Genomic DNA, 13825 nt, shown 5'->3' with positions numbered 1-13825 from the left:
ATTATGTAAATTTCTTCTTCTTCTTTTTTTTAAAGTAGGCTCCATGTTCAGCATGGAGCCTGCCATGGGGTTGGAACTCAGGACCCTGAGCTCAAGACCTGAGCTGAGATCAAGAGTCAAGACGCCTAACTGACTGAGCCCCCGATTATGTAAATTTCTAAAATCCACTGGATTATCATAACATATCCACTGGGGAATACTGATCTAGCTGATCCAATAGGCTCTAGTTCTTCCTTATAGACAGGAATAAATTTTGCTAATAGGTAAATATTTGAAATTTTGCTTTATTTTGTTTCTATATGGCCAGTTATTGTTACTGCCAAGCTTGGGGAAATCATCCCAAGGCAAGAAAAATCCTTTCCCTTTAGAATTTTCATAAACCTTCCCCCTAGGTTTATAAGAAGGAATGATTTGGAAATTGGTCTGCTCTTCCATAAGGTGTTGCACACAACCTGGTCATATAACCTTAATGGGCTTAACAACCAAAACCCTTCTCAAGGCTTTGGCATTGTTGTGTTTATTAAAGTGCCATTCTCAAAATAATACGGATTTCCAGTTCTCCTGAATCTTAAGATCTGAGCATTGCAAATAATCAATTAAATGGTATTTAGACATTTTAACAGAAGTAAAAAAAGAGAGAAAACCAAAATTGTGTCTGAAGTTTCAAAGTAAAATTGTCGCCGAAAGCCTTGGTTTAATGAGATCTTATACGTGAAAATGCCAATTTACAAAACACAAAAATCCATTGTAGGGATTTCCATTTCAAAAAGAAGCAAAAGGGTTGACAAATTTCTTTCAATTGTTAACTCTTCCAGCGCATTTTCACTTGGTTCAGTTCTAAAATTTTGTTAATTGTTCTCACGAATCTTTTGCATGGACGGGGAGGTCAATAAACTGCCCTGAGGCATAAAAGGATGGAAGAACTTGAAAGGATTCTCAGAGATAAAACTTTCTGAATTTTCTCACCACATGTCATCAGCTTAACTATTATTTTCCAGGTGCATCTTTTTCCTGGACCTTATTCAGCCAGCCTACTTAGTTCTTTAAAAAAGGCACTTTTGGGGCACCTGGGTGGCTCAGTTGGTTGAGCATCGGACTCTTGGTTTCAGCTCAGGTCATGATCTCGGGGTCATGGGATCAAGCCCTGCATCCGGCTCTGCACTCAGTATAGAGCCTGCTTAAGATTCTCTCCCTCCCTCTCCCTCTGCCCCATCCCTTTCTCTTTCCCTCTCTCAAAAACAACAACAACAACAACAACAACAAAACTCATCAAAGCACTCACTCATGTGGCATAGTTATGCCTAATTCTGTCAAATGCAAAAGAAAAAAAAGTCTTTTATATTTTTGAATGAAAAACTTCAGGCAATCTTGGCAGATAACTAAAGATGTAGCATCTTTATTCTCTTAGTAAACCAATAGGAAAGCTATCTCTAAGAATTATTGTACTAATTTAAAATTATGTCCAATTCATGTTAATATTCATATGAAATATTTTCCTTCTTCATCTTTTAACGATCTAACACTCTAAGTTTAAAACTGTGCTTATTTTCTTTACATATTTATAATCACAACTTAACAAATGCAACTTCGATTAAAAGTGAACACATCACAAATTCCCTCAGCCCAGGTGGAATAGTTTTACCAACACACACCTATCTCTTTTGAAACAGGACATATGTCAACATAATTATGGTCTGAATCTCAATACAGAATGATTTGAAAGGAACTAGGAAAGAAAGTTTAAAAGTTAGGAGGTACCTAGTTTATGAGTTTCAGTGAATTAACTTAAAATAAAAGTAAAAATTAATAAAAGATACATAAATTACACTAATTACACTTGCCTATTTTTCAGTTTTAAAACATGAAATAGAAATTTTATTTTTTTGTGTGCAAATGCTACCTGTCCTCCTTTCTGCTTATAAATTTTATCTATAAGACCATTCAAGTAATAAGAATTGTAATTATACCTTCTAAAATGTTCCCAAAAAATTTGCTTAAAAAAAAAACAAAACACCTGGGGTGCCTGGGTCGCTCAGTCAGTTGAGTGTCTAATTCTTGGTTTCGGCTTGGGTCATGGTCTTGGGGTTGTGAGATCAGGCCCCACAATGGGTTCTGTGCTTAGCAGGGAGTTTGCTTAAGATTCTGTCTCTCCCTCTCCCTTTGCCTTTTCCCCCAAATAAAAACAACAACAACAAAACCAAAAAACAATACCTGACTTTAGTTAGCCTCAGCTTTAGTAATTGACTTTTGTGCAACTTGTGCTCTACCCAAACTAGATTTCTTTCCGTTCCTCAACATGTGGTATATGTCTGCATTGTCCTGACTCCATACCCCCATGCTGCTGCTTAGAATATTCTTTCTCTTCTTTTCTGTCCAATGTCCTATTACTCATCTTTCAAGACCAAAATGAAACAGCACTTGCTCTCTGTAACCTTCCCTAACACCCCCTGCCTAAATCATTTCACTTACGTATTTCACCAACACCTCTGTATATGATTGCTTATAATATAATGATTTAATTATGATTCTGCATCCTTCGCTAAGGATGAGATTTTCAAAGGCAAGGACCATATCTTATTCGTTTTTGTAATTTCAGCGCCTAGCATGTTCATCACAAACCAGGCACTGACAGAGATAAACCTTGTGGGAGACACACCCATATACCTTTATACACACAGGCACACACTTGCACACATACCAGCACACATACACATAAATAGACAGAAATTCACCATAGACAGGGGGAGATACAGAGAATAAGGCATGAACAGTGTGCATGCAGAAACACACACACACACAAAGAAAAAGAGATCTCTAAGAAAAAGCACAGATGCCCTCCTTACAAGGAATAACAGAAATGTGATAGTTACGTTGTGTTTTTGCAACAATAAGCATATGAGTAGAGGGCCACTTTTACCAAAAGCTAGATGAAATTAGTCCAGATGTGAATTCCAGGGCAGTCTAGATTGTATAACTGAAGCTGAGGGAAATTAACACAACTCAGAAAAACTAAAGCAGATTGAACATATCTCACATGGTGTTCAAGTACACACTGATGTGCAGCTGATTGCACACAAACTCTTATATAGAAGTAAACAGTCAATGTATTCCTCTTCCTCACTCGGATGGGGGCCTCCAGTCATGGGAGCCACTGCTCTGACGAGGGAAGTGATGAGAGAGGAGAGAGAGCGCGCGCATCCGCGGCACCACGTGACCACCATCCGCTGTGATCACAAGATCACAATATAGTCATCAGTGCCCCAAGCTGTGCTGGCCGCATTCTCTCAGCAAATACTGAGCCCCTTCCCTGGGCTTTCACTCTCTGCTAAGGTCTGGGGTCCCTCCAGCATTAGCACCCATTGAAAAATTTCTAGACATGGAATTCCTGGAAGTCTTTGGTTGAGAAACAAGCCTGCTCTGTTGGTTTCATGGTCTGACAGAAATAGTGTTCAAAGAGGTAAAGCCTTGGCTTGATGGGAACTGCTGTTTTTTGTTATCCAGTTTTACTGAAGCAACCTGCAGTTTGTATTTCCTGTTTTTGTTTTCTTCAGACGCCTGAAGGCAGGCACTTCATAACTGTTAAAGATCAAGAGTTTTCTTTTTCATGCAATGTTTAGGCATTGAGGAATCTGGGGGGATGAAAGAACAAGTTAGCAGCGTGAGGGTATTAAAATAGACCAGTAGAATAATGAATACTACCTGGATGTTTAGGGGCAAAGACACACTGATTTGGTTACTTTTTAATAATTCAGGGTACCCTTACTGCTCCTACTGTGGGGACTGAGCTAATAAGGCTAATGAATAACTGCCCTGCAATGAGCTAAAATTCCCATAAACTTCTTGCACCTGCATTTCTGTGAACAAATCCTACATCTGCCTTCAAAACCCTATATGCAGGGGGGTGGGGTTATACATGCAGTGTGTGTGTGTGTGTGTGTGTGTGTGTGTGTGTGTGTGTGTGTGTGTGTGTGTGTGTGTGTGTGTGTGTGTGTGTGTGTGTGTGTGTGTGTGTGTGTGTGTGTGTGTGTGTGTGCGCGCGCGCATGCGCATACACACACACACATGCCCAAGTCACCTCAGCCCAGAAGAAGGCTTATTCTTTTTACTCCTACCTTGTCCAAAGCATCAATTACTTTCTCCCTAACTTTTATTATTTATAAAGATTCTAGATTATTAGAAATTGAAGTTTTATCTCAGCATGGTGTATTAAAATATTGTCACATCATATATTCAAAATTGGATTGTTTCAATATCTGAAGAAATAGAATTTCAGTAAGCTTTTTTTACTAGACACTAAAATGAATAAGGCTGGGAAGATTTAGGATACAAGCATTAAATTGGAAACCCAAAGATGCAAGATTTATTGGAAGTTGAGCAGGTGTAACTGTATAATTAATTTAATTATTTAATGGGCTACAATGAGCTTGTATTCCTTTAATAATCAGAAAACGACAAAGGAAAAATTTAAGAATATAAAATGGAAATTGAGAGATATATTATGTATTTGTTTTATTCCTGACTGCTTCTAAAAAGAAAGAGCCAAAAATATCAAGAAAATTTAATAAAAAAATTATCTTTGACTAAAAAGAAACACAGTGTGACATGGCATGAGAATGAGTAATGGCCATGCTCCAAGAATGTTCTTGTCTCCGTGATGTAGCAGTATGTGATTACAGTAGCAATGCCATCTGTGTGGAATAGGGATGCCCATGAGTCTGGAATGGGATATCCATAGCCTTGGGGCTACAAATCTCAGGTGAGTTTATCTCCAGAATTCAAGGCCTCATTCCTTCATAGGAACTTCCTAGAACCCCAAACCCATCTGGATTGGAAGCAAATACTCTGGAAGGGCTGCTAGTTGTAACTTCAACACTGGGATGACCCAAGAGAAACCCAAATTCACTCTTGCTATCTACACCTACATGGGTACCTATGCCAGAAAACTGAAAAAACTCTGCTTAGAGAAAGAGAAGTATCATATGATCTCACTGATATGAGGAATTCTTAATCTCAGGAAACAAACTGAGGGTCGCTGGAGTGGTGGGGGGTGGGAGGGATGGGGTGGCTGGGCGATAGACACTGGGGAGGGTATGTGCTATGGTGAGCGTTGTGTATTGTGCAAGACTATTGAATCACAGACCTGTACCTCTGAAACAAATAATACCTTATATGTTAAATAAAAAAAAAAAAGAAGGAGAAGACAGCAGGAAGGGAAAAGTGAAGGGGAGGAATCGGAGGGGGAGATGAACCATGAGAGACTATGGACTCTGAGAAACAAACTGAGGGTTTTAGAGGGGAGGGGAGCGGAGGGATGGGTTAGCCCGTTGATGGGTATTAAGGCGGGCACGTACTGCATGGAGCACTGGGTGTAATACACAAACAATGAATCATGGAACACTACATCAAAAACTAATGATGTAATCTATAGTGACTAACATAACATAATAAAATAAAATAAAAAAATGAGAAAAAGATTTGCTTAGATATCTGAAGCATTAAAAAAAAGAGAGAGAGAAAAACTCTGCTTATTTAGTCTGTAGCACTTCTAGTGCTGGGATGTGATAATAGAGATCCACCGGAAGTAGATGATTGCAACCTGAAAATGGACTTTTCAAGGCTATCTGATTTCCCAATTATTGCAAAGATTTATATGAGTGCTTATTGAGATTTTCATTTGATATCAAAGTTATTCTAACATTCTGCTAAGAGAATAAGACTAATTTTTTTTTTTTACAAAGGACAGGGTTATGATATCAGTTATTTAAAAATATAAAACTAAAAATATTGCACTATTAGAACAAATAGTAAATTCTAAAATTCTTTGTATGGAAGAACTTAATGTGAAATAAAAGGCATATCTTGAATCAATTCAACCCCTCACACTGGAAAAGCTGAATACTCAGGAAAATAATTCAGTGAGAGCCTTACCTCATACTATTGCCAAAAGAAATTTTGATAAAATACTAGAAGCATGTGTAAATTATCACATAACTGCTCTTTGGAATAAGAATTAACCTCCAAGCACAGAAGTAAAAAGAAAAGAAAAATGACAACGGGAAAGACAGTTTTGATCACATAGACTTAAATTCTGCATATCCCCACCTTAAAAAAATAAATAATAAACTGAAAAATATGCCAGAAAGTGTAAATAGTTAATATATAGTGAGCTTTGCAAGCCAATAAATTATTTTATATTTTCAGTATAAAAATGAGCATGATCAATAGACGTTTTACATCATTTAATAGATACAGGAAAATGTCTTCTACCTCAGTTGGAGTAAAAAAATCAAATAAAAGAACACTAAGAAACCTCTTTTCACTTTTTAAGTCAGTAAAACAGTTCACATGATTAATAACCCACATTGATGAGGTTATGGTGAGCTAGGCCCTCTCCCACTGCTAGCCAGGGTACAAATGGACACAACCTTTGTGGAAAGTAATTTGGCATTTTGGCAATTTGTTCTAAAAGCCTTTTGAAATGTTCATAGCTCATGTCCTTTGACACAATAATTGTACTTCTAAGAATCTATTTAACAAAATAATGAGGTGAGCTTTAAGATTTTGGTACAAACATTAATCCAATAAATATTTTGTGAAGTCCTGTTCTGTGCTGGGCCCTGTGTTGGCAGTCGTGGTGAATAAGACAAACAGGGCCTCCTACTCAGTGACCATCTATTACTTTAAAAACATGTTTATTGTGACATTTCTAGTATGAAAACCCTGAAAACAATCTAAGTAACACACAATAAGGGAATGAGTAAACCAATTATGGGTATGTTTATAAAATCGATAATAGGGGCATCAAAAACAACTTTTGAAAAAATCTAAAATGACATGGGAAAATGCTTATGTTAAAATGTTAAAAGCAAAAAAACAAAAAAACCATTGTGCAAAACTAAATATATAATATTATCACAACTATGGAAAAATATATATTCATAGACTAGAAAGAAATGAACATGTATTTGACCATGTTAACATAAGCGATCTCTGTACTTCTCTGAAAGTCATGAAATCTGGTCTCAGCTCCACTGCTTATTACTCATATATGACTTTGGGAAAGTCAGCGAAGGCTCAGAAGGCTTAATTTTCTAATTTGTAGAATGGAGTGGTAATTCTGGCCTTGACTCCTTCCCAGAACTCAAATTGGATAAGGCATGAGCTCCTACTTTGCAGGCCGAACAGCTCTAAACAAATACCCCATACTATATTTTCTCAGCAGAGAAGGATGATTAGCTCTGGAATATTAACCCTTTCCTTCCACTTTTCCATGTCTCTGCACTCCTTCAAATTCCTATTTAATACAATGCTCATTTGGGGGAAGTTTTTCTCGATGTATCCCATATTCCCCCACTCACTTGCTTTGCATCTTTGCCACGCTTATGGGCACTACAATAATTCATACTTATTGGCCGGATATATCTCATGTGGTGACTTTCTTTTTTTAATCTGGAATCGCTTATGAACTGGGGCTATGTTGAGTTTTTAGCAAATTAGGAAACAGCCATTTTGTCACCCCCATCCTAATTTTTTTGCCCAAAGGAGGGAGGGACATAATAATCAAGCTGCCCTAAGATTATCGGATCTCTTCAGGAAAACATTCCATGACTCCCCTGATGGGTGACTTCTGGATCTTGAATATTATTCCCATCACCATTACATTTCAAGTGTAAGCATCCCCCCCAACCCCCCCGCCACCCCGAGGCAAAGACCACCCACCTGATGCCTTGTGAGGCACTGTTCCCAGCAGAGGGACGTTGACGGTTGGGTCTGCCATGATGCCTTTATCCAAGGAGCGTAAGGACAGGAATTCATAGAAGTATTCTGCCTGCAACAAAAGGCGTTGACAATCAGTACCATGGGAACCATGGAGGGTGAGAAGGCATTTCTTAACTGGTTACTCCTCTGATGGGAGAGTGACATTTTTCACTACAGGAAATCTGGAAAACATGACATCTAAAAAACTGTGTAGGCATAACTCCCCCTTCTGGATTTTAGAACACTAGAATTAGACTCTGTGTGGAGAGAAGTGATGCTTTAAAAACATTAATAACAGCTATCCAAAATATCCATAAAGTAGCTTTTTAGCTTAAACAATATTATTTAGTTGCTGTCTCTTAAAAGGATTGAGAAAAAATGCTCTTAAGGAAACAAGTGGTGTCAGAACAATCAGCAACTGGTCCTTAGAAAATCCATCTCCGCTTCTTGGGTCATTTTTTAATTCTTTTCAAAGCTGAGGTGAGTCTTTTGAGCAGAATTAGGAAAGCTGTAATATATAAGGGATAACGAAAGCAGTAAGCTATTGGCAAAAGAAGATAAGAAAGTCCAAAATGTAATGAACTTGCTGTGAATAGCTATTTTTCAGTATCATTCCCTTTGGCAGGTTTACATTTAAGGTCTCAATTTAATTCTGGAGAGAAAAGCCTAAAAGTGTAAAAACACCATTGCAAGTTGACAACATGCTGTAAAATTTTACATTGTAAACATTTTCATTTCCCCACTAAGTCTAGTAGAGAAAATGGTTCCTGCTACTTGGATAGTCATGAAATTCTGAAAATACTGAAGTATAATCTCCCTGGAGAGCTTTGATGCTTAACTGATTCTCAACTGGGTTATTCAAAGGATTTGTGATGGAAACAATGTGTTCTTGCTTGGGAATAAAGAACAATCAATAAATAGTGCAGATGCCAAAATGAGAGGTGAGCTGAGTGGCTCTGCAGTTACCTGTAGAGATATGCAGAATTTGGATGGGTTAATCAACTAAATTATGAATTACATAAACATGGGCTAGAACGACGTTTAAAACAGAATATGGTCTTTCTTATAGTCAGTATCAAATTTATCTCCCAGTATGGAAGATATTAAGAGCTACCTGGTAGACATGCACACAATTTTTTGCCTTATGTTATGGTATCAACGTATTAGGTACTAAGGACTCCATACGAGGATGATAACGCAAAGGGGTGATCTTAGCTGCTGTGGGGACACTGGGCGACACTTGCAGCGTGTTAGGAAACACTTCCTGGTTTCCCAGGAAAACTGACTAAACTCCCACTGCGGCCCCTTCTTTGAGTTGTGGCAGTGTTCCAGATGACCACCATGCGGGGTCCTTAGATGGGCAACAAAGTTTCGTGAATTAATTTTATTAAATTCATTCACCAGAAGGGCCCTGAGATAAAGAGTTTTAAGACGGTCGACTCCTACCCTATTTGAGGGAAAGCAGAGGATTACAAGAAGTCTGATCAAAGAAAGGAGTGTCATCAAGAAAGGTAATTCAATTTGGAATGAATGCCCTTGAAAAAGAGAACATTATTTCTGACCCTGCAGTAAAACCAACAACTATTAAAAGTGGGCTCCTTCTCAGTGTTTCATGAATCCAAGCGTTTTAAATGACCTCCACCATCTCTGTGCCTTACCAAATCATGTTTATCACTTAACATTTTGTTCTAAAACCTATTTTAGTTTTCATTATGAAAGGATTTAGTGTTGTATGCCCTTATAATTAATAACTTTGGGTTATTTGTATTACTAAGTACAGTAATAACAACTAGCAAACAATAACATAACAAACACCTGTGTAATGCATACCACGTCCCAAGACTTATTTTGAACACTTGGAAAAGAGCTGAGTGGACAGAGCATGCTATACTAAATAAAGCATGCTGAAAATAAAACATCTCAGTGGCTAGATTGCTTCAAATACCATAAGTTGTCATTTGCTGTTCCATAATTATATCTTCAAACTTCATCACATTATAAGTGAAATTTACATTTATATGGGTGATACACTTTAAAAGGGCACTAATAAAAATACAATTAAATATAAGTTAAAAAGTTTTGTGTGTGTTAATAAGAAAAAGGATGAAAGACTAGCCACCCATATTAAAACATGATTGTGTAGGATTGATGCTAATTGATTTTTTCCCAAATTTTCTACAAGTGGTTCCATGCCTTTTATAGAGAAATAAATATATTTATTTAAAAACAAACATTAATTATATATCTTGCTTCAGTTCTGTGTGGCTGATGATAATCATTGGCTCTATCTGTATAATTCTCTGATCTGATCATAGATGAAATATTCTTCTTGGACTTCTACTTCATGAGACTCTGCTCATGTAACAATTTGATTTATCTCTTGTTTGTCTCCTTGAAAGTGTGCTTTTTTTTTTTTTAAGATTTTATTTAGAGAGAGAGAGAGAGACAGTGTGAGGGGCGGGGAGGGGCAGAAGGAGAGAGAGAATTCAAGAAAACTCTGTGCTGAGCACGGAGCCTGACACGGGCCTCGATCCCAAGACCCTGAGGTCATGACGTGAGCCAAAATCAGCAGTCGGTCGCTCAACTGACTGAGCCATCCGGGTGTCCCTCCTTGAAAGTGTGCTTTAAGACAACAGCATGTAGTAATAAAGTAGATTCTGAATGTGTCTCTCAAAAACTTTTGATGATGTTCAAAGAATGTGGAACTGAAAGAATTTCACTCAGGGTCCAGAAACAACTCCATAGAGCCTCTGGGTCTCCTGTTGATGCTTTTGACTATGGCCACATCAAGTAGGCTAGCAAGCTCGGAATCCATTACATTCAGTGTCAGAGAGTTTGTAATTAGCGTTGGCATGACTGCTTAGCATTATGCAGCTAGGTTTAATGGATTTGTCTGGACAGCCAATATTCTCATCTTATCAATAACAAATTTCACACTAAAGGTTTTAGGGTGTGCCTTTGATTTCTTTGAGAATCAGTAAATATCAGTTTTTCTACTGAAATTCTAAGACTGTATCACAGGACAGGAACTGGTCAAAACAGTTTCTTGCTTGGATTTTATCAGCAATAGGCAGTTTCCAGAGAAATGTTCTTTTTTGTTGTTGTTCTTTCTTTTTGAAGATGCTAATGATACTGTAATTTCTGAGATATATAATTTTACGCTTTCCTTCATACTTGGTATATATATTTTAAGGGGGTTTGTCCATCTACTGTTTTCATTGCCTTCTTAAAAATTCCAATTTGAAAACTACTTAGAAATTGACCAACCCTTTGTCTCTGATCTTGACACTGACTTCTTTCATTGTTTCATTTTGTCGTTATCAACAGAACTACCAAAACCACCTATGCCATATAAATATTTCTATAAAACATTTATCATTACCATGTAGTAGAGATGACCTATATTCCTCATTTAACTTAAGTATTAAGTTCAAAGGCTAAAATATTTCCCTCAAAGCCAAAGAAAAATGGCAGATGAAATAAATGATAGATTTATAATGTCATAGTTTAAGTTCTAGACAAAACTTTCCGTTTTTACTTTATTTATAATATCATAAACAGTCTTAGTCTCAAACCTCTCCACTGGAAACACTTATTTGGGGGCAAATAAAACCTAAATTCTATGCCAAAGAGAACAGCGAGCTTGCTTTCAAGTTTGGGAACAAGTTTCACAGATTGTAGATTTATTACTTAGATAAAAGGAACTCAGAGCATGAACTGTAACAGGGAGGTGGCATATTGGAGAGCACGAAAACTCTATTAGGGAAAAGTACATTTTGTTTTATTAAAAGACACTAGTGGAAACTCAGGTAGAGGTAAGTAGCGTGCTTATTTGAGAAGCACATGAAAAGATTGCCTGTATTCAAACAAAGAATGGGTCTATTCAGGAGAATAATTCACTTCTAAATTAAGTTGCTGAAAAACCTTGCTGGCCTGGCTTGCCATGCAGTAAATTTTCTTTTCATGGAGAAGTATAAAGGACACCCAAATATTATCAAGAGAGGAGTGAGTGCTGGAGGCCATTTAACTTGCTTCCAAGCAACTTGGCTGAATATTAAGGTCGTTCTTTCCAGAAGAGAGGAAGACATCATTTAAATGGCAAAATGGGACAATTCAGAAGGCCTTCACTCTGGCACTCTTTCTTGGGTAGACACGGAGAAAGGAAGCAGAGAACTGCATTAACCATGGGGAGGAACAGAGAGAATCCAGTATTTCTTTTCCATCTTTGAAGTTCTGGGTTTGTGGTGCATAATTAATCTATTAGCACGATAATTACAGGAGCCTCTGAGTTAAGAATCAAAGGTTCTTCATAAAACCATGGCTCTCAAATCTCTTTTAACTTCATGTATCATGATGCTGACCTAAGTGTTCATGAGGAGCACTGGAACAATAAAGGTATCAGTGTCCTGAAGAAAGTTTCAGGTGATTCACAGATACAAAGCATACAGATGCCATAAAGCTTGAAAATTTACAAATAATTTTTATTGAGTGTTTACTAAACTCTGGTCGCTGTTCATCTAATTCTCACGAGAACCTGGTATCATAGCATACATTATGTTGTGTTGTGTTGTGTTCAGATTAGCTGGGCATTCAGTACAAGCATTACTAGTGTGATCTGAAATAGCTCCTACACTGTATGCGAAGGGCAAGAAGAAATCTACTGAAGTAAGCAGGAAAGGAAAAGAGTTGGAAGTTAAAGTCCCAAACAAAACGAATCAGCACAGCCGATGCTTAAAATAATCTGACGCCTGAATGTCTAGACCAAAAATTGCCAGATCTCACATTCTTCTTGGGCATTCTTTTTGTCACCTCCCTGCAAAATTTCATCCTTCAAACTCACAACTCATTATCCTTGGATGCTGGGACACTCTGCTGATTGTTCCCCCATGTTGTGATTTTCCTGCATTTCCTTGTTAACCCTCCTCCCCTCAGCCTGATCGTTAAAAATCGCTAAGACTCAGGCCTCAGCTCTTCTCTCTTTATTTTCTATCATAAAACTCAGGCACTTGCACAGATGGAACTGTTTCCTTCTGGGGCAATGATGCTCACTCAACGAGAACCATTCCCACTGCCTCATGGCCAAGCTTGTGTGCACGGAGCTTCATTCATTACCTTCCCAAATCAGCTGCCTCACTTGATGTCTTTGTTATCTGTCAACAGTATTATCATTTTTCCAGTAACAAAAGTACCGAACCTCTGAGTCATTGTTGTTTCCTGCCTCTACCTCACCTCCTGACAGCCAGACAGACACCACAGTTTTCTCCTTTCTCCTTGTATAATCTTTTGATTCTGTCCCTGCCTTTCATGCCCACTGCTTCTACCCTAACCCAGCCCTTATTTCCTCATGTTGGCCTTATTATAACATTTTCTGAAATATCTTTCTAGCCTTCCTCCTTAAAATCTCTGCCATGAGATGAGCCAATATATCTAATGGAAACAGTAGTTTTGCCATATCGCAATGCTGTCCTGTTACCCCTTATCTCTAGGATAAGGCCCTCAGCCTGGTAAGTGTCCTCCACAGTCTGGCTCCAAATTTCCTTTATTTCAGACTACTCCCCAACAGGGATCCTCTTCTGGAGCTCTGCTGGCCTGCTCTGAACACACCATACCCATACCTATATTCCAGTGTTTTCACCTACACTGGCCTGCAGTAGGACTCAAACCAGTGTGGCCCTTAAACATATACTGTCCTGTATTATTATTAAACTTTTCACATGTGTATATCATGTATTGTCATGTACAGTTTGGATCCTTTGTGGTTAAGGATGGGGTTATGTTCCCCCCCCCCCCCCCCCCCCCCCCGCCACTCTACTGGAGATTCACTCAGCATTGGGTACAACCAGGTATTTAATAAATATTTGCTGAATGAATGAATGACCTACTGAGAAGCATCCAGATGCGTAAGCCCAGTGCATTCCAGAACATTCCATTCACATTGTTATGGTGAAATGGCATCAGCCTCTGATTTTACTGACTGGACATCAGCTTTTCTGTTTCGGCAAGTGCTAAGTTACCTTTATGGGTCCAAAGAGTCTCTTTTACTTTGCTGTGTGGCCAGTCACCACAG

The 13825-nt window shown here is 38.1% G+C and overlaps 1 protein-coding gene across 1 annotated transcript in view; it reads right to left on the bottom strand.

The window, feature by feature from the left end:
- The window catches only part of WIF1 (WNT inhibitory factor 1), a 67523-nt gene that overhangs the window by 18736 nt on the left and 34962 nt on the right, over positions 1 to 13825 (bottom strand). The window contains exon 3 of the mRNA XM_027595839.2: positions 7720 to 7828. Coding sequence (XP_027451640.1) covers positions 7720 to 7828 — 109 coding nt within the window. The remainder of the gene's footprint in view (positions 1 to 7719; positions 7829 to 13825) is intronic.

Source organism: Zalophus californianus, chromosome 9, assembly GCF_009762305.2.
Source record: "Zalophus californianus isolate mZalCal1 chromosome 9, mZalCal1.pri.v2, whole genome shotgun sequence".
Taxonomy (NCBI): domain Eukaryota; kingdom Metazoa; phylum Chordata; class Mammalia; order Carnivora; family Otariidae; genus Zalophus; species Zalophus californianus.
The sequence above is the reverse complement of the archived record's forward strand: the minus strand, read 5'-3'. Positions and strand labels throughout refer to the sequence as shown.